Source organism: Strigops habroptila, chromosome 5 (assembly GCF_004027225.2).
Source record: "Strigops habroptila isolate Jane chromosome 5, bStrHab1.2.pri, whole genome shotgun sequence".
Taxonomy (NCBI): domain Eukaryota; kingdom Metazoa; phylum Chordata; class Aves; order Psittaciformes; family Psittacidae; genus Strigops; species Strigops habroptila.
The window spans coordinates 64,838,961-64,860,991 of record NC_044281.2 but is presented as its reverse complement, the minus strand read 5'-3'; the positions used below and the strand labels follow the sequence as shown (position 1 = coordinate 64,860,991).

The following is a 22,031-nucleotide window of genomic DNA, read 5'->3' as shown; positions in this document are numbered from 1 at the left end:
TCAGTCTTATAAAAAAAAGATCAATATTAACCACCACAATATTAGCATGGAAATTAATTTCTAGAAAAAAAACACTAGAAAGGAAGCACCCATTGCTCAGAAGTCAGACACGCAGCATAAAAAGCCATTAAAAGAAGGGCCCCATATACTCATGTACTGACATGTCTGTTTTGACATATATGTATATATATCCAAGAAACTCACCTGTGCCCATTTTTTGTTACTATTCTGCATCTGAATAGCTGCAATACAAGTAAAAAGCTTTTCTGATGTAATGTCTTCTGGAAGCTTTGTTAAAAACTGTGCTATATGAATGAAGTCCATCTGTAGAAGAATATCTTCATATAACCGAAGGATTCCTAATCCTGTCCTAAACAAAAATTCTTCTCCATCTCTACAGAAAACATCCCAGACACGACAGGCCAGATCAAGTGGTAATGACTTGCTGTAGAGTGTAAAAATCCTACAAATGAGGGGAAAAAAAAAAAAGGTACAGTTATAACTTTAACCTATTTCAGAAATATGAAAACGCAACCTCCTTTAAATCTCAGTTACATTCACTAGGAGTGAACAGATGACAAGTTATTTCACATGTTCTTATTTCCTTCATATTTTAAACATCCATAAGTCTCCAGTTTTTGAAGTCAGAACTCCTATTCTGAAACCCATCTCTTTTTATGCCACAGGAAATCATCCATTTGAAAGGCTTCCTTGAGGAAGCTCTGCCTAGAGAAGTTACAAAGATCTTTACACTCAAGCAGGGTATAATATACAAATAAGAACTTAAGCACAAAGATTGTAACTGTGTAACTTTACCCTTCCCATTATTTAAGTCATAGAGCTTAACAGCTCTGTTCATCATTTGATTTCTAAATTAAATCTAAAGCCACATATCATATCAACAGAAGGCTACATCCCACTAATATACTAATGAGATTTCAATAACTACATTTCTACAATACATTTTGAATTTCTATTCATGTTAAAAATCACCAAAATCTAAAGACAGTCACTGTTCTATTCATACTGGGAAGACCCCTACTACATTTCTTACTGCAAAGTTTATTTTTAAATAGCATTCATTATACATGAGCAGATAGTTCAGTCTGCTGTATGTACTGTATTGTAGAACCCCTCCCATAACTCTGTGGTGGTTCTGTTTCTCCATTATTCCTATTGGGAAGTGCTTCAGGAACCTCAGAACACTCCTTACCACAGACTTTCTCACAGGTTGCTTGAAGCAGAATATTGTAGCACTCTGTACAGCAGCACTATTTCTGCAATATATATACCTCTCTCCACCTCCCTTAAACTCTCAGGACTGCAGCACACTCCTGACACAACACTGCCACTGTATAACCTGCTCCTGTTGAGACTTACTCCTGCTTACTGATAAGCTGCATCTTATAGCTGAAGATCAGATGACATGACTGTTTTATATTAGTTAATTCTACCCAATTCAACTTACTCTATTATAAACTTCTAACCCATATAACAATCCTATATAAAGCACATCCTTATCCACACACTTATAAATAGACATTCCGTATCTGGCAGCACTACACGCTTCATGTGCTTGCATTACTGCCTTCCATTACAAGCACATAATGTAGTTTGATACTCTCTGCTTTAGAACATTCATTACTTCAGAATGTTCGCTGTATTTCCAATTTTATTCCTTCCCAAACCAGGTCATAAGTTTCATCCTCCTGCTTTTAAACTCTATATTCCAATCATACTTTCTTCAGTAGCTGATGATGCTCATTTCATCAAGTCACAGTCATAAGCCAACTACAGTGTAGTAGCCTCCTCTCCCGTTTACGTTACACATAGCTGACTTACATGCAGCAACAAGAAAATAAGACACATAGGACTCCTGAGTGTCTCATTTTCTATCTCCTCCTAATCTCAGTTCATAAAGTTTGAATCCTGCCAGAGGATCTGAGGTTTCACAAAACAGCTCACCACAATTTCTCAAGACCTAGAAAGCCGAGGTACATAAGCACCTACTTATGCTTTTCTTATGCTGTGTTTCTATTGCTGAAAAATCTATAGCAAACTGGAAGGTGTTCCAACAGCTCTAAGGTTAGGTTTGCTGTGTTCTCTGCACTCACCAGTCTATCAAATATATGTCTGGGGTAAGACTGTATGACTTGAAATGAAGAAACAATTTGGGAAGGTTTTCTTCAAAGAATACTTCAAAGGCTGCAAAGTATTTCAGCATCTGTAGAAATAGTAAAGTACCTCATAAGCAGTCATCAAAAGAATGTTTAAAATAACATAAATCCCACCAAGAATTGAGGATGTCAACATATCCTAGGAAGTCACATTGTGCTAAGTACAACGATTAAGTGTTTCTACAGGAAAAATCAAAACTGTAGAATGTGTTCTATGGATTAGTATCTGGTGTTGTCAGTTTTGTAACCACAGGTTAAAGTTCTCCATTATTATATAGAACAAAAGGAAGTCATCAATACTTAAAGTCAAAAGAATGTTACGGTTCAAAACTGGAAAACTCTGTGCATACCATGCTGTGATCCACACGGAAAAAGGCCAGTTGGCATGGCTTGTTTAGAAGGTTAGCAAAGGCAATGAAAGCATCTGCCTCTTCCAGATTGAGAATGAGCACAGCAGCAATGAAGGACATCCCTTGCACCTTCAAGTGGGAAAAGCATCGGGCAAACATAGGTGAGTAGGTTCAGTACACCTTATATCTTTAGAAATGCAAATATTTACAGTCTGCATATATCAAATACAATTGCATAACATTTCCAGATGAACAGAAACAACACGGATAAATAATTTTATGCATGCAGTCAATTTGATTTCAGCAAGAAACAGTGTTTCTTCAGATGCAGGTTTTAGGTGCCTCATGGAAGTTCTGGGAGGTCACATGTTCACAAGTCCTCGGGACTTGGAATGCAAGAAAGTTAAAACCACACAGGCTGGATGCAGAGCTCATGAGACAGAACTTGGCCTTAAATTCATTGTTAAGCTAAGGGAAAAGCAGATGTGAAGAAAAACCTCACATATGGGACAGTTTAGGCCCAGACAGATATGTTGGAATTGAGACAAAATTCTGTTTCAGAACAGTCAATACATATCTTTCCACTTGCCAAACAGTATTTGTTCACATACATAAAATTACTTTAAGTGGTTAGCTACAATGCAAGTTTACATTTTTCCATGATTACTCTCTCTCAAAAACCACTTCAGCCTGCAATAAAAGTGAAAAACATTTGTTCTTGTAGTTGTTAACTGAGGATCTGAATACTCGTTATACTAAAAATAATTTTACCAATTTCAACTGCAATGATGATTATTCTGATGTTTCTAGGCATTTATGCTGCCTGCTCATTTAAAAAAAATGCACTCATTATTAAAACCAACTAGGGAAAAGTGTATTGACATGCACCAGAAACAGTCCAGCAGCTTTCCATTTTTTGTGGGATAGATTAAATTTACTGCCATATTAACATTTAATTAAAAAAAAAAAAATAAAATCTATGATCAGAAATATCTAGGCTAGCTGTGTTCCTAATTCCAAAAAGAGAAGACCTAGCCATTAAAAATTACTTATTTGCCTTTTAAAACCCCACCCTTGGCCCAAGCAGTCTCAGAACCTGCAGAGATTGTAGTCTTACTTAAACAGTACGGGAGGGTCTCCAAAAATGAGGTCACACATGACAGAATTCAGGGCTAGAAACATGTGAACATGAAAAACCAACCAGATATTGACGCAGAGTCCCCAGCATGTCTGATTTAGACAGGAAAACACACCCTGTGCTAAATAACGCTTTGTTGCATGGGTCAGACTTAAAACTCAAGTTCTTTTTTAGCCCAGAGGTGATTAGAGCTTGTGAAAGGTGTTCCTAGCTACCCCCAGGAGCAAAGAAAGAAAAAGAAGAAAGAAAGCATCTGTTATTTAACTGCTTCTGTAAGCTGACACTATTCAGAGAGATGTTCAGTTTAGTTGGTTTGGTTGTTGGTTTTTTGGCAGTTTTTTATGGGTCGGGTTTTTTTGTGGGGTGGGGTTTGGTTGGTTTTTGGTTTTGGTTTTTGGGGTTTTTTTATAACCACAGTAATGTTTGCTGCAAACAATCTTTATCTTCATTGAACTCAGATTGAGCTATTAGTCTTTGACAACAAGACACCAATAAGTAGTTCTTGCGTTTTAGGATGTGCAGTAGTGAGATGACAGTATCACTACGGAAATCATAGCAGTGGGAGCAACACTAGGACAAACAGATTAAGTGCTCACTGGAACTCCACTTCCATTCACTTGCGATTGGGTTTTTTTTTGTTTCTTTCCTGTAGAAACTCTGCATCTGTCAGAACTATAACGCCTTGTGAACACATTCACTTAAAGTCTTCCTTGCAAGCCAAAGAGTATACTCATCCTTAACATTCAGTACATTTTCAGCTATTTAATTACCATCATTGTAACTGCTATGAAATTACTCAGAGCCAAAGTTGATTTTTTTTTTTAAGTGCTAGTAGCATAAAGTTTGGATAACCTACTTATTTATTACACTCTACTACATGACATCTTAAGCTTATTTGCCATGTTATAAACATTCTACAGCAAATACTTACATATCCCACGTCTGGTCTGTAACATGTATATGCTCCTAAAACACTATGCAGGAGATCATGATAAGGACCACCCTGATATAAGGGGAGGGAGGAAGAGGGATAATAAAAAAAAAAAAAAAGTTTTCAAAATCACTTTATAAACACAGGAAGGTAGTAAGCCAGTATTAAGCCTTCAAGATGCAAGCAAGCCAGGGCTTTGTTCACATCTAGAATAATACCAGTTTTTACTCTAAGCATTACTCAGCATGTTTTTGAGACGTTAGAAGAAAAGTAAGACCAATAATCCCATGAAATAATTCAGTGGAAATCAGTGCCTAATGGAAAATGAGGGTATCTGATACACATCCAAGGTTGGCTTTTCTTTTACAGAGACAGTGGATGTTTTAGTAATACAAGTTACTGTATTACAACACTGCATGCTATTATATATACATGTGCATGCATATACTGGATCTATATAAAAATCATAAAGCCTGAAAGTGTGTTCTAAAACGCATCAAGATTGCCATAGAAGCAGTGAGAATATTCTCATTTTTGCATGTAATTTCATAAACATTAATAGGAATCACATGCAATTTTTTCCAGGAGAGAAAGACTCATTAAGACATCATTAAGTCCCAATTTTATTCTCATTTAAAAAAAAAAAAGTAAAAAAATCAAACCCAAACAACAAAACTCACAACATGCTGTTGTATGTATAAAAACTAATTTTACTCTTGTTGTTTTATACAAACAACTCCTAGAAACTATTCAATATTTACCCAGCTAGGTTTCTTTTCCTGTTTAACTATTCAGAAGTTTAAAATTGTCATAACTAAAGTAACAGAAATCTTACCTTCTGGAAAATATACAGGGATGGAAATGTGCGTGATATATCCAACTTAATCAGCTCCAGACTGGCCTCACGATCAGCAACAGATGCACCTGCATCTGCAAGCAAAACCAACACTTATTAAAACTGATAGCTAAATTCTACAGACTTCAGAATAAAACTGCCATAGGCACATAAAGACTTTTAGGATCTAAGGGAAAAAAAAAAAGTTACTTAGTTCTAATTCTTGGAGTGCATTTCTACAGTGCTATACTTCAAGAGCTAAAACTGTCCACTGATACTTCATACATGCCATTAACTCCGAAAAAGTGAGGGAAACTATCAGTGATTACTGCCTGTCTACTCACTCTGTTTCAAGTCATGCACCTTTACACCTTTGAGACTTAAAACCGGCAGGTTACCTTTTACTTCTGTATAACACTCTGTCCAGCCCTGCATTCACCAGAATTTGAACTTTGCCCAGACCAGTCCTCAAAACCATCTTTTTTTTCTTATATTCTACTGTGACTTCAGTTACTGAGTCTGTTCAAGACCACAGTGTGAGAGCACTGCTCTTGATCTAAACACGATACAGCGAGATCGCACTTTTCAAATTTTAATTCCTGATCAGCTCATTTGGTGGTTCATTTCAACGAGGAGTATTAAAATATGCTATGCACACTGGCGGAAAAAAGACGAATTACATCATTATCACAAGAAGCCAGCACTTCTTCACCTGAAAAGTCAAGCATATTCCTTCCAAAGTCATGTATTTCTCATAACCCACTTAGACTGAAGGTATAAATACAGATAAAATTCACAGAAGTTTCCAGAAGTGATCACAGTTATGAACTGCAGAAGTTACGTTACTTCTGAGTTCTCAATAGCTCTCATTTGACTCAGATTTGGTTTTGTTTGGTTTTTTGTGGGGGTTTTTTTTTTTTTTTTTTGCATCCCTACGACAGGCATTCTTCAAATGACAGGAGAGAAAGCAGCATTCACTCAAGAACCTCCAGAAGAAATTCAGCTGGCCCTTGAGTTATCTTTGTTCTATTCACTACATATCGACATGATGCAAATACTAGCGAGGGCAAGGAGAAAAATATATGCGGCGTTTGAGGAAAAGGCTCTTTCAGAGGACTTAAACCAGCCAAGAGCCCTCTGGAAAGCAGAAGATCACAGGATTTGATGAACTGGCTAAACAGAACCTGCTCTACTGAAGCCTGGAAAGCAACATTTCCTTCCAGTTCTCCTAAAACTACGATAGCTGCATTCAGGAGTGAGTGGGACTTTGAGAGAAAGAAGGCAATTACTATTACAGTGAAAGAACATACACAATCTAAAATAAAAACTGCAAGAACTGCTGCTTAATCCTTCCTACCTCTTTCAAAAGGAACAGGCATTATATTGGATAATTTGGGAATATTTCATTTGGGACAGTATCTATTTAGAATGATTCCCAAAGAAGTTGAGAATCTAGGATAGGGAGCACAAGAAACTCTGGATTTATACAAGTAATTAAGTTCTGTGAACTCCAAAAGAGTTAAAGATATTTGAACAGGAAAAACCCTCAGAACTACTCAAGTATGTTAAATGAGGCTAAAATAACTGACCATCCAAGACTTTGCTACTAAAGATTAGTAATAAGCATAGCATGTTGGCTTGCTTTTCAACCAGAGATGAAAATCCTGTTATTAAGTTTTCCCTCATTACTACATTTCCCAGAACATCTGACACAATAAAAACAGGCCCTTCCCCCTTTCATTCTCATCCAGAACCACTACCTTTCCAAAATAAACGAATTACCAAGCTTTCCCCATGGTCAGTCCACACCCGCACAACAAAAGAACAAACTGCCACCTCACAAACCAAGGGGGATTGCAAACGCATGTTCCAAGCATAAGCACGTTTACAGTTATGTACACACAGAATTTTTTTATAAATACTTCATCTCAAGACAAGCTTTAGATGAGTCACAGGGCTAGCCTAAGGAAGACACACATAACTTACAAAATAGCCAGTTAGTCAGGACTGGCTATGGCAAGTGCAAACAGACAAACAAAAAAAAAGTACTTCTTGCATTACAATGCCATTTTCTTTCCCTGAAAAAGACATCAAGTCAAAGAAAGTAATTTCATAGCAGCTGGTACTGACAGCATCACAGAAGACAGCATTTTATAAAAAGCAACTGTTAACAGCAGAAGGAGTTAACATTTATAACAAAGATATATCACCACCAGTGCTATTTTTAACAGAAAGAATACCCGCAGGAGACAGCAATATGCCAGTGATAAAACTCCATTATAATGTAAGTGTGCTAACCTCCCTGCTTAATAGATCTGGGAGGAAAGGCCATTTGGGCAACCAAGGAAACCCAAGTGGGATACAAAATATGTAATTTCTTCATTCTTCACCTCTCAGTTCCACAGTCAAAAAAAGAGAATAATTTTTTCATTTCCCCAAATTATGGAAGGGATACCAACCTAAGAGACATCTAAGCAGAACTAAGCAATAGCATTTCCTATAATTTAGCTTCCCATTTTTTCTTTTTGTATTTCATCTAAAAGTTTCATGAGAGCTTAGTTCTGGTATTTCAGGAACTCAGAGGAAAACACATTCATTTGAAAATTAACTAGCACATGCAATATTTTAGTGCATCTTTTACTGATACAGTAAATATTGTTAAGCTCCTCGCTTACTGACTTGTTATAAGAAAACAAACATTTAAGTAGGGAATGACTGAGAGCACTTCTAGTAAGTGTTCCTAATGCTGCAATTGCAGCTGAACGTGAGAGACTTTCTGGGCTTGTAAAAGTGAATAGTAGGCTATCTAGTACCCAGGAGATCTCACCTTCGATGTCATTCTCAGTACTTGTCTCACTGAAGCTTTTCCATCGTTCCTTAGCTCTTGACAAGAAGATTTCATAAAGTTCTGTGAGAAGGCAAAACAAAACCAACAAGAAAAAAGGAAGAGGTAAGTAAGAAAAGTACCCATCCAAAACAAAAGCACACGAAGTATTCTTGCCTTTGGTTTTGTTGCTTGGTTTCGGCTTAGCCACCAGGGGCAAGGGGAGAATCTATTAGATGGTTACCACTAACCACTGGAGCACCACTATATACAGTTTAATAGTGCGCACTGTGTTATGCTTTCCTCTGTGGTGATCATGCAATTACAAGAGGGAAATCATGTTGTAATTCAGATGTTTATTTTTCTGAATAGGTTACAACACTTCCAGTTCATCAAAATCATTACTTATAAAATAAAGCAATTCCCCATTCCACTTCTTTAAGAAAGCAAAGCTACAAATTCTCAGTTTTAGGTATAAAAACTAGCTTTTTGGGAGGAGCACCACCTTAGCTTTTTTAAGACTAAAATACTTCTGTAAGCAGGTTTTGACCCTTGTTTCCATCCTTGTAACCAGACTATGTCTAACTGTAAAAACACCTGTTCCTAAGGTTGCAAAATACAGTTCTTTAAAAAGCAAATATAGCCTGATTTTTACTTTTTTTTAACAAAAGTTTAAATTTTTCCTTTGAAAATAACCAACTTAATTTTGCATTAGAATGTGATCTGTAAAGGCATACCAGGAGTGATATTTAACTCATTTCCCACAGCTAGACTCCAAACCTTCCCACGTACACGTGGGGGTAATCCCTGCCACCATAGCTCTCGAACTCTTCGGGTAGCACGCCTAAAATAGGAAAACAGGGAAAGAAAAAACAAGTTAAAAAGCCACATATTGCACATCTTGTTTTCTAAAATCATTGGGCAACTTACAAGCAAAATAACATACTATTTCAAAAATCAACATTCAAGGACCTCTGCTTATGCTAAAGCCCCACTAAAAGAAACTCCAAAACATTAAGTTCCCAGAAAGCACATTTCATGTTGTGCTGTGATGACCTCTCACTATACCATGGCAACAAAAACTGACTTCTTCACCAAACAAAAAGGAAAAGCAAATAAGGTATGTGGGTCCTCTGTTTTTAGAATAGAAACAAGCCAGCCTTGCCTCATTTGCCTTAGACATTAGAAAGAAATTCTTCACTATGCAGGTAGTGAGGCACTGGCAGAGGTTGCCCAGAGCAGCTGTGGCTGCCCCCATCTCTGGAAGTGTTCAAGGCCAGGTTGCATGGGGCTTGGAGCAACCTGGTTTAGTGGAAGGTGTCCCTGCCCATGGCAGCAGGTTGGAACAAGATGATCTTTAAGGTCCCTTCCAACCCAAACCATTCTATGATGATTTACACAACAGAACTTTACTTACATGCCTTCCCAGTTAGGTAGTATTTCATTGACCCAAATCACCATAGCGCTAGCAATATTCTCTTCTTGCTTGAAACGATCTCTCATTATTTTTTTCCTTTTATGTGCTTCTTTAATTTCTGTTAGACATGTTAATAATTCCGCATTAGTGTATATAAATTATTAGGTAAATAATTCAGCTATTATCTAATTATTTAAATGTCTGAAAGATCAAAGGTAAATTACAGTTGCTGGTACTATTTCTGTTGATTGTAGGTGTGTTTCTCAGGAACTTTTTAATTTAAGCTGTCTTTAATTTATTCAAATACACAGCCATTTAGACAAGCAAAAATCTGGCTAGCAAACTCACAGCACTTTTCTGCAGTACACAGAATGACTAAAAGGCAAGCACATCAAGCTGTCTTCCCTGTAATGAATTTCACACCACGTTCTACCTAAACAGCAAGAATTATGGATAAAATTATTACTCAAAGGTGTAATTCTACACCCATTTAGAAATTATTCAGATTTTACTGAAATTTCCATCTAGAAGGATTATGTATTTTCTTTTCTGGAAAGAGGACCTAAACATCCAAGACAAAGCCACAAAGCTGAAAAAGAGAAGAGTGTTCTGCCTTCTACTAAAAAGGATCATTTATAGATCCGCTTATTAAAAAGGTTAAAAAAAGGACAGAGCAGTGTTAGCCTAACACCACTAAGAACCACTGTGAAATTGCAAGACGTTTTCTGTTTATGCATGCCTTAGAAATATCAACAGAGTAAACATACCATCCCTGGTAAACTGATATGGCTCATCAGCTTCATCAAGTTTTTACTGAAGCTTTGTGTGTGTGGCAGTAGTTAATTTAATGAGTACTACAGCACACATAGTAAAACACTACACATGGCTGACCCTCCAAAAATGCAGTTAGAGAACATGGACCACAGACCACAACTTACAAGATGCACACCACAAGAGAAGAATGAAACAAGTTGTCAAATGCTTTGGATTTCTTATTACATCTTTCAGAGTAAGCTGCCACAGATCCACAGAGGATCAATCAGTTCAGAAGCTTGTAACTCTGACAACAGCCCAAGTAAAATATTCAGCACAGATTCTTGAAATAGCTTATTCTCTGAATACTAAGCACAAGACTACAGAAGTCCTTTCAACAACTGTTCATAGATTGACACAGTAGCAGATGCTACAGATAAGTTTAATTTGAAAAAACAGATCTCATGGGAGTAGGAAGGTTCACACAGGTACAGCTGGTTGGAAAAAAAAAAAAATCCCAAAGTTTTCGTCTCTCTTCACACTGAAATCAATAACAAATTCCTGAAAAAAACCCAGATCTTTAAGCAGTCAGCTTTATTATACTTTAGCTCTCAGTGGCAACTGCAGCAACACAGCTTGAAAAAAGCATCCAAGTACGCAGAAAGTTTCTAGCCGATCACATTACACAGGTAGTTAAAAAAAAAAAAAAATCGTTAAGTTACTACTTAAAAATTAAAGAAAAGATTAAACTGACTTCTGAACCCAGGTTACATTCGCTGTGGTGGACTAAGAAAACAATTTGCTAATTGAGTTCTGTTCTAAACTGTGTGCACGTAGGTACCAGTAAATAACCGAGACGTTAAACAAGGTTGTTCTTTACTGTACCTACTAGCCTGAGAACAGAGCCAGAAATTGCTCTATTTTTGCTGTACAGTTAAAAAGAATTGTACTGGTTATTGGCAGTTAACATACCTCGTTTTTTTGCCTCTGCCACCATCTCATCATACTCTTGCCGGTGACGTAAAGCCTCCTCCACAGATTTGGCAGGAAGATTTCTAAAAACAAGTTGTCCATGAATTCAATACACACAAATGACATTCTGAACCATTTCAAAACAGGTTTAATTTGGCCTCTAAGATGAGCCTTGGGGTTGTCACACTACCAATGCTTCAGTAACAGCAGTAGAGAACTACTAGGTGTTTACTGCTTCTGTTGATTAATTCTCCTATAGCTTCCCCCAAAGCAGATTAGATTTGTTGAAAATCTGAAGTGATGCTCAAATGAAGTTTGCAAGAAGTGACAAAAGGAAAATACTGATATTCCATAGTTATTTATTCCAATGCATTTCTGGACATGCATATTTAATCGTTAAATGTAACTGCATATCGATACTCCATTTGTTTATATGAAATCTCCGATGACATATTTTCAATATGTAAAGGTAAACGTTTTTATTCATTATAGATAGTCCTTTGAAACTCCCACAAAAGAAGATAGCAAGAGAAGAAAGGCTAGGCCCACATTTATGTCAGAGCTAAAGCTAAGGAAGCTTGCTGCAGTGCTGCAAGTTCACCATCTTAAAATGTGTTTGTTTTCTGGCTGCATAGCAAACCCCTAATTGCCAAACACACACTTCCTTTTGACCAAGCAGAGTTATTCCAAAACAAATCAGAACACAATGTTTGGTCTCAGCCTCTTACCCAATCTCTATCCTACTTTGGTTCAAAATAAATAGAAGACAGTTTTGTGATTTTCATACCAAAAACTCCCCTAAGCAACCAAACAACAACAACAACAACAAAAAAACCTAACCCAGAAAAGATCCCTTTATTAGCATTTCCAGTGATAGCAAGAACAGAATATATTTTCAAGGATGAGATTGTGGCAACATGGCAAAATTACACACTTGAGGTGACACTCCAATTTTAAAGAAGCGGAAGTGTCACTTGTAAACACATACTTATGTTAGTTTGTGAACTGTGATATTTTGAAAGGACAGAAAAGCATCAGCAGAACAGTTACTGCGTATCTCATTCCAGCAAAAGAAATAACACATTTCAAAAAAATAATCATAGAAATGAGCTTATATACCACTAGAGAGAATACTGAAGGAAACACTACACATTCTATTTTCCATTTCCTAATTGGAACTGATTAGAACAAACATTTAACAGTGCCATCACAAGGTTTCTCAAGGTACAATTTGGAAGGTATTTCTTAGGTTTCAAAGGAAATTCTTGCCACTCATGCTGTTACATACCTAATTCTTTTGCTTTTTTTTCCCTTTTTAAAAAACCTCTTCTGGTAAGCTAAGCCCAGGTCTCCTGAAGTGAGAAATGCCACTGTTAAGTCTTCCCGACTGGTCTAGGAAATTAAGTTTCCAGAATGGGGGAAGGAGAAGGGAGTGCACTCTGAGATGGCAGTGAAGAAATCCATAAAGACTCTTCAGGAATTTTCCTGATTAAGGATGCCCACTACACTGTCACAGGCAGCCGTGATACACAGTAGGCAACAGACTGGTGGCCCCAGGCTCTTTTCTTAAGCCACGGCGAGAAAGAATTCCTCATGTAGGCTATAATGTACTTAAAGGTTCTTCTGAAGGTATTTATTATGCTATTATCCGAGATGGAATAATCCAGTGATACTTTCATGTAAGACTTGTGAAGTTTAGCTCATCAGAAGTATATCTAACGAATTCAGTCATCATCAGTTCCACAGCAGGATCATACTTACGCTGGTCGATCCTCCAGAATCAAAGCAGTAGTTGAAAGTGGCTCAAATTCAATATTTTTACGTCTTGCTGATGTGGGTGGAGGTTTATACATTCTTCCTGTCCGTGCTTCATATTCCTAAACAATATTATTGATAAAAATTACATTTCAACTTTCAGCCACACTTCTAATTAGTAAGCATAACATTACTTAACACTTATTTATTAATGTTAAAATATATAATATTAAATAATTTAAGACACAAGGAGCTAACATTACAAGTTGAAACTCTTTATAGCAAAATAGTGTAGCTTTGCAGGACTGCTAAGATGAATGAGAAAGCACTTTCTTATACCGACTTAATCTTTGATCTATTCTAGTTCAATATGACTACTAAGCATCCAAGGATCGGTTAGTTATGAAATCTGCATAATCTTCCCAAACTAGCTAATGCACAAGTATATTGAAGTAACACATGAAGCTGACAACAAAAAAAAAAGGGGAAAAAAAAAAAAAAAAAAAAAAAAAAATCACAACACATCGAAACACCCAAAACCAAAACAAACAACCCACACCAAACCAAAGCACAAAAACCCCCAACAAAATACCCAAACCTCCACTACAAGCCACTAAACCAAGAATGTGTGTCTCTTCCCATTTCTTTCTTTGTGATTCTAGCCACCCTTAAGGTCTGGTAACCCTCATGTTTCTGAAGCCTTTAGGAAGACCATCAAACCCACACTATCTAAAACTACCTACACTATACCCAGTGAAAATATAACAATGTTTATCATTACAAGTCTGTTTCACATGATTTCTTTCTCAGACGTTAACACATGAAATCTACTTAGAAAGAAATATTTAACAGCCTTTAATACACATTCTAAAGATAAAGTAATCCCATTCCTTTTTCCACAAATGCAACTCAACAAAACAGAAATATGAGACAGTCTTTAGGAAAGGAGCTAGACAGAGCCAGATGAAAATGTCAGATCTCATGTTCCCTTTCTTTTAGCATTTGTAAATAAAAATATACTGCCAAGTTACTAGGAAGGTCATTGTTATGATCCAGCAAATCTTAAAAGTTTATCTGTGAAAAGACTTTCAATTTATGCCTAAACCAAGCTAGCTCATGGGTTCACACTTTCCTTAGGCATGAAGGCTAAATACGAGTTTCTTACTAAGAGCTGAAAAATCTTATTTTTAAGACAACAAAATTAAGGTACTTTACCAATGTACTTTCACAGATCACACAGCTGTATTCTTAAGCACAGCCAAGTGAGCTCTAACTTGGCACAAGTGGGGTTTTTTACCTAAAGACAATTTGTTCTTCTACATCTGTTGCTTTAATAATTGTGCAAGTAAATTCAGCCTCAGATTAACCAAAATATCTGATGTTTAAGTCACTAAAAAGTATTTAAAAAAAAAAAAAAATTGATCAGTTACTAACTAGGTCATGTATCTTTCTAATCAAACATAAGTCCTCTCTAGAAATGGCTTCTAAATAAATCTCACACCTAATAAACAGCTTCTTGTACACATTAGTTCTTCCACTGAGAAACAGAGGGCTTTGCACATTCAGTGTTTGTTGACAGCATTATAGAAACAGAGCTGACAACTTCAAAGCTCTTATATAGTTTAAAAGTTCAGTACACAGTCGAAGTCCATAAAGTTAAATGGGAAGAACATCTCACAAATGTGACAATGCAGCCTCAGATTTCCAGAAAAGGTACAAAGTGTTTGCTCAACACTAAGGTGGCTTAAAGCTTTCCGCTTAACAGCCTCCTTACTCTACCCATTTTAATGATCTCTAACAAAATTTCTGTTCTTCCACATTGGGCATAACACATTGAATGATCTGAAAAGTATAACCTCACTGGTGTCATGTTAATCACATCTCAAGATGTTCATTGCAGAATCTCTGAGGTTGGAAGTGACTTCTGGAGATCATCTAGTCCAGGCTCCCTGCTCAAAGCAAGGTCAACTACAGCAAATTGCATAGGGCCTTGATCAGCCAGTTTTTTAGTATAACCAAGGATGGAGACTCCACTCTTGCTAAGCAGAGGTTACAGCAGCTGGTACTCCCAAGTGGTTTACCATCCATGCGCTAACCAAGCCCAACCTGTGAGCTTCAGAGATCAGAGGAGACCAGGTGTGTTCACAGCAGTAAGGCCATATGCACTATATGCCACTAATATCTTTCAGACCCTGAGGAGTTATTTGGACTTCTTGCCCCTTTCTTTTTTCTAGTGTGTGGGAGTGAGAACAGTAGTTTAACTGATGAGAAAAAGGGACTGCACCTCCACAAAACAAGCCAAAGAATGGGTTTAGAACATTCTCAGTACCTTCTGAAGTGGTTTCCGCCCCCTACCCCAAAGTCTTCAGCTATCCTTCAAGCTAATCACCCTTTAACTACTGTATCATACTCTGCCCCACGGCAGTGTACCAAATAACTCATTCATTAGTGCCCTAATAAAATGCCTTTGGAAAGCCAAGCACAAATCTATAGCAACCAGCCCACAACTTCAATTAGAGGAGAAACTCTGCTGCTTTTCTGCCCTCAAGCACAGTCCAAATATGCACCTTGAAAAGAGCAAACAACTGTTTGCTATGTTTTATTTACACGTACATTCCCATTAAAAACCTAATTCTTTGTAAACACAATGATTTAAAAGTTACTAGCCAACTGTTCTTAAATACAACTTTGTTCTAAGTATTTCTATATCTCTGGTCAAGAACAGTGGTTATGCAAATTTCCTAGAACATATTTTTCTCCTGAAGGGTAATTTCAAGACAACTTTTGATTGGAAAATAATATGCATCCAACATGATTTGGCACATTCAAACAAATATCTCAAAAAACTGGACATACGGGATTGGTAGAGTTCTGTTGTAATGAATATATATGTTCTTAAGGCTAAAATTTCATTCCACTTAAAACCAGAGACATTTTAGGCACTCGTGCCATGCTTTATACCTCAGGATACCCCAGCACATTCTTAACTTAGGAACGTATCCTGTGATAGCACCCAGAAGTCAACATCCAGGCTTCAGTAGAGTAGCAATGCCATCCCTCATATCCTTAGGTAGAAGTTCCGATTTACTTTCATATTTTCTAGTACTTTGTAACAGGAGACACAAAAATCAAATTCATTTAATGGTCAAAGATGAGGAAGCTCAAATGGTACCAACCTTTTTAACATTCCTACACACCTGATTCGTATGCTAGTTAAATAATAAAAGCACTGCAAGATAGATATTAGAATGAAGGCACTCTCACCTTCTTATTACAAGCAACACATTTGAATGGTGCTAGTGCTTCTGGCTATCGTACGTGCTAAGAACTGATCTACTATTTCCAAAGCGACAGAGAAAGAGGTTGGGGATGTGGGGAGGAGTAGAAAGAAAATGTCTTCAGAGGGATTTCCACATAAGCAGAACTCATCACCCAACTCTGTTTCTGAAAGTAAGTAAACTTTATGAACAGCTGGGTTTTGCAAGAAAAGAACACATGAGCAGAGAGGGAAAGCTGTTACTAGAAAGAGTCTAGGCAGAGACCAAAATAGCTTCAGGCTCAAACTGTCATAACATTCTCCAAGATGAAATGCATTCCAAAGTATCAGAACTGTCTAATGGAAGATGCTTCTTCCTCAAGGAGCCTGCGCTCTAGGAAACTTATTTGAAGGTTAGATCCCAGAACCATCAGACATGCATGGAACTCACTGGTTTATGCAATTAAAGTATCTTTTTTCTTTTTCCTGGAATATTTCGTATGACTAGATGTAAAGAATTCAGTAAGCCTGAATCATCTGATCATCAGTAAGCCAAACATACATCTGATGCAGAATCTAAAATTCTTGGCATGGGATAAAAAGCTTAAGCTGATATAGAATTTAACTTCAAAAGATGTGAGCTAATACTTTTCCATAACAAGGTGAAATACAACTTAAAGTCAAATGTCTTGTCAAATGCTTAACATGCATGGCATATGCCAGAGGATAGAACAACTGACTGCTAAGATTCAAGACTATGTAAAAAAAATGATTGTGGAAGTGTCACATGTATGGTTTCTGTAGCTTAGGGAATGGTGTTAAAATATTGCAGCATATCTAGTACTTACTGAAAGTTGCAGAACGTTTCACAATCCCAAAGAAAAACAAATCTCAGCTTTAACAGAAAGTAAGAATAGTTATCTCCTTATTAAGGCTGGAACTGCATCCTCTCATCTACTGCCAATAATTAACCTGTTAACAGGCTAAAAGCATGTTTTTCCTGAAAAACGCTGTGACAATATATTTAAGAGCACTTCAATATGTGGAGGGACTTGTATTTCCAGTATTTATTCCTACAGAAATACAGATAAGCCTATTAACCCAGACAGGTAACAGGCAAATGAGGCTGGGAAAAAGTCTTTTGCTTATAACCTGCCTTTGTGCTTGAGAAGATAAAGATACACCAAACAGTGTTGTCTTTAATTAAAAAATAAAATAAATAAATAAATAAAAATCCCCTGGTGTTTTAAACAAAAGAAAAATCATAAGTCTGCAGAGGTCTTTATTGCCTACTCCTTTTTGGTGTTTATATGGAAACCATACAAAACTGAAGTTTCTTTTCATCCTTCCTCAGAAACACCATATAGGACTGCTAGACCACTGAGAGCTATTTTAGGTATCTCTAAACAGTACTGGATTGCACTGTGGAACATACACGTAATTGCCCATAGCTGCTTCTTCCAGCATCTTAGCGAACTACCTTACAGAAAGGAAAACCAGCTGCATTGCAGCATTCCAAAAGCATTAGATGACCTTAAGTAGGGTATGCTCGTAACTAAGTGTGCACATAATGATTCAGTTTTAGAAGACAAACTTGCATCTACAATGTCTGAACTATAGAGCTTTAAAGGAATAAATATTGACCATGAAATTTAACATGCATCTTGCTCGGCTAAGTTTTGAGGATCCAACAACAAAAGCTGAACTCCTGGAAACGAGTGATAAAATCCTTGGATTACAAGCATTGTGAAAGTCCTCACAGTCCTGAAAGTAGCAGTTATACAGATTAAACACCACATATCCAATTATGTTTTAGGTATGCTGGAGGAGAAAGTGATAGTGAAAGTTAATTCATATTGTCTACCTTAAGGATTGCCTCTAAGGTAAAGTAGATGTCAAGGCATACTGTTACTCCAATTAAACAAAACATGCAGCCTGTGTATGACAGTTTCTTTTGACGTGGTTTACTCCCCCAAAACTCCAAGCCTGGTACTGAAACAGGATTTATTCAGTCATTACTTCTTTTGAGGAAACAATGGGGATTGCCATATATTCTGCAAGTGGTTTCAAACCTCTCTCCCCTTCACACACATGTTCAACTGTGGGGCAGGTAGGCCTCTAAAAACATCTATATGATTACTTCCACAATGTTGTACAATTAAGTAGAAATATCATCAGAAAGATTATTTCCTTTCATTTCAAGCAGGGTTGATCATCCACAAATGGAAGAATTAATACAACCACTTAGGAGGGCACCCATCTATATCACCTTAATAAAACTAATACAAAATTTATGTAAGAAGATTTTCTGCTGAATGTATAAGGATTCCCTCTTATGCCACTGTGCGTGTCCCAGGTTAAATGTCAAAATTGCTGAGCTGGCACTGGCTACAAGGTAATTATAAATAAAGAAGTACTCATAGCAAGAGTAGATGTCACTGAAAAACTCTGAGAGTCATAAACTAGACATTATCCCAGAACTAAGTGCCACTTACTATCAGGACAGACAGAACAGTACATTCTTTTATAACCTGCAGCTGACATTGGAAGAACCTATACTGAAGGAGGGAAAAATACTAATTTTCACACAGTGCAAGAGAACAGCCAGACACCAAAGAGTTTTTCTAGGTCAACCTTCCAAAGTAATGCCGTCCATCTTTGTTTACTTTATTTTTTCCTCAATTGGATATTTAACAAATTGCATCAAGTTTCATCTTTTGTTCTTTACAAGGAGCATAAAGCCACAGGCTTTGAGGCCTATAAAGAAAAGCTGAGAGTGGCTAGACCATGTAACATGAACCACAGGCATCACATATCAACTAGCAGTTACGTTACTGCTCTATTTCACAAAGCCAGAGTTAACAGATCCACAGAACTAAAAAGCCAACTTGTACCATTCCTGTTTAACATAGAGTGTGGGATTACATTAAAAGTTTTCAAAGTAACAGACGTGCACTGGACTAATTTCAGAAGGATACCAGTCACAGCAAACCAAAGACATAACGTAACAAATGTTTCAAAAGCTACACTTTTCTAGGTTTTCAATTTCATATTGGAAATAGTGACTAAAAGCATCTGGAGTTCTGATGTGCTACTGTTAATAGCTTTTGTGACTTGGTGACAAGGAAAAAAAGAGATTGTAGGATATCAGTTTTCAAAGCTAATACAAGCTGTTCAAAAGTATTACAAATTAGGCCTTTTAACAACTTTTACCATTAAGCAAGGAGGCACAGCAAACAAGTAAATTACTGTCAAGCTCTAGCATTACCTATTTCCTGCTATTCAAGAACATGCAATATAAACAATAATACTCTTAACACTTTTAGCTGTTAGTGAGATTCATGTGTGAAGTTTGTTTGCTTATTTTACTAATGGTATCTAATGAGTTGATGGTTAGTTCCATAAAATATTCATGCTACTGTGAAAATGTGATGTTTGTTCTATTTTAATGAGTGCTACACAGTCCCATGCATGGCATCGCATACAACTAAAAATATATATATTTTAAATTTCATACCCCTGTGTTTAATAGACTGAGAGCAGATATTGACGCAAGACTGCCAGAACTGTCATCCTAATGAGAAAAACAGAAGCAAAGCCTTAGTGAATAAATGAAAAAGACCATTACAATATAGCAACATGCAAGCCAAAATTTAAATTCACACATATTTATGTTCTATGTTGGAAGAAACATAGATGTGTCTGTTCATTGTTCTTCAGTCCTCAAAATATATGAAAACACATACAAAGACTTCCCACTTGTGCAAAATCTGTATAGACATCTGTTGGACTATTTTTTCTATTTTAATTGAAATTTTATATTTTCTACAATCAGCATCTTTGCCTGAAGGGAGATCTTTTTCTGTGGCACTTCTCAGGTGCATAACAAAAGGCATTCCCTGATACACTATTGCTCACTAGCCCAAATCACCCATAAAAGTTACACTTATTTAAACACTAGCTTTGAAAGATAGCTGTTAAAAAGAACAAAATATTGTCTATAGGCTGACAAAAACCAGAAACTGTTCCAAAAACAAATCTTGAAAACCTTGCTTTCATTCAGCTCATCTTAGGTTGCATCTCACGCAACTAGATCTTTACCTGTAAGCTAGTTAGCTCACAACACCTCAAGCTCACCAGCATAAGTCTGCTTAACCTCAAAAGCTCAGTTAAGAAAAAACAATTATTTTTATCTATGCCATCCTTTGCTAATGAAATTCAAAGGCCCAACAGAGAGGAATCCCAGCAAAAAGATGATACAGAAGACCAAGAAAAAAAAATTATTGTCCCATCAAATCAAAGACATTCTATCATTTTTATTACCTCAAGATTGTTTCTATCTTTGTTTCCCCAAAACCCAGGAACTTACAAGGACAGAAATGAAAATGCGTACAATGCTTATGCTTTCTTTTTCAAGCTTTACGAAGTGAAAGTTCACTTCAATACTCTTCGTACTTGACTTCAAAGACTTTTTTTAAAAAAACAGCAAGCAGAATTCACATCAGCAGTCAACGCCTCTGCTGTATTTTCAAAACATTAATGCCATGCTCGCCATAGAGTACTCCCCTGAAGATGCATTTGTGCCACCAGCATAGCACTGCCATCATGAAAAGTTCTCCTTGACAAATTTTCTTTTGGTAAAGTTTACCAGCTTACCAAGCTGGGTAAGCCCTGTTACTGGGAGCTGAAGTGTATTTTCTATCCTTTACGCAAACAAAAGGAGGCATTTGTCTCACTGAGGTCCAACCAACTTCATCACCATTTTACTGACAAGATAATCCTGCAAAAACCTAAAACACCTGGGAATGTCTTTGTTTTATCTCTAACATAGCATTTTACTGACTACATGTGTGACTCTGGAGAGATGAGGGACACTCCCTGAGAATCTGACTGCTATACTGTCTGCAAAGGAAAACCATCACAGGCTTCTCACTGCTGCTAGTAGACAGATTGTTATTCAGGTGTCACACTGTTCCTTGCAAGACCAAATAGAATCATAGAATAGAAAGGGTTGGAAAGGACCTTAAGATCATCTAGTTCCAACCCCCCTGCCATGGGCAGGGACACCTTGCACTAAACCACGTGGTCCAAGGCTCTGTCCAACCTGGCCTTGAACACCGCCAGGGATGGAGCATCCACAACCTCCCTGGGCAACCCATTCCAGTGCTTCACCACCCTCACTGTAAAGAACTTCCTCCTTATATCTAATCTAAACTTCCCCTGTTTAAGTTTGAACCCATTACCCCTTGTCCTACCACTACAGTCCCTAAGGAAGAGTCCCTCCCCAGCATCCTTATAGACCCCCTTCAGATACTGGAAGGCTGCTATGAGGTCTCCACACAACCTTCTATTCTCCAGGCTGAACAGCCCCAACTCTCTCAGCCTGTCTTCATACGGGAGGTGCTCCAGCCCTCTTATCATCCTCGTGGCCCTCCCCTGGACTCGCTCCAACAGCTCCATGTCCTTTTTATGTTGAGGACACCAGAACTGTACGCAGTACTCCAAGTGAGGTCTCACAAGAGCAGAGTAGAGGGGCAGGATCACCTCCTTCGACCTGCTGGTCACGCTTCTTTTGATGCAGCCCAGGATACGGTTGGCTTTCTGGGCTGCAAGCGCACACTGC

The 22,031-nt window shown here is 37.3% G+C and overlaps 1 protein-coding gene across 4 annotated transcripts in view; it reads right to left on the bottom strand.

Annotated features, from left to right (window-relative positions):
• The window catches only part of TBC1D12 (TBC1 domain family member 12), a 48,746-nt gene that overhangs the window by 1,741 nt on the left and 24,974 nt on the right, over positions 1-22,031 (bottom strand). For 2 of the 4 annotated variants that reach the window (XM_030487853.1, XM_030487851.1), the window contains exons 3-13: positions 19,926-19,982; positions 13,159-13,274; positions 11,398-11,480; positions 9,673-9,790; positions 8,993-9,099; positions 8,259-8,339; positions 5,432-5,526; positions 4,597-4,668; positions 2,528-2,656; positions 2,115-2,224; positions 205-463 (exon numbers count right to left, since the gene is read on the bottom strand). In XM_030487853.1, coding sequence (XP_030343713.1) covers positions 205-463; positions 2,115-2,224; positions 2,528-2,656; positions 4,597-4,668; positions 5,432-5,526; positions 8,259-8,339; positions 8,993-9,099; positions 9,673-9,790; positions 11,398-11,480; positions 13,159-13,250 — 1,146 coding nt within the window. In that variant the 5' untranslated portion in view covers positions 13,251-13,274; positions 19,926-19,982. The remainder of the gene's footprint in view (positions 1-204; positions 464-2,114; positions 2,225-2,527; positions 2,657-4,596; positions 4,669-5,431; positions 5,527-8,258; positions 8,340-8,992; positions 9,100-9,672; positions 9,791-11,397; positions 11,481-13,158; positions 13,275-19,925; positions 19,983-22,031) is intronic. The other 2 variants (XM_032919963.1, XM_030487852.1) reach the window with 1 other exon arrangement.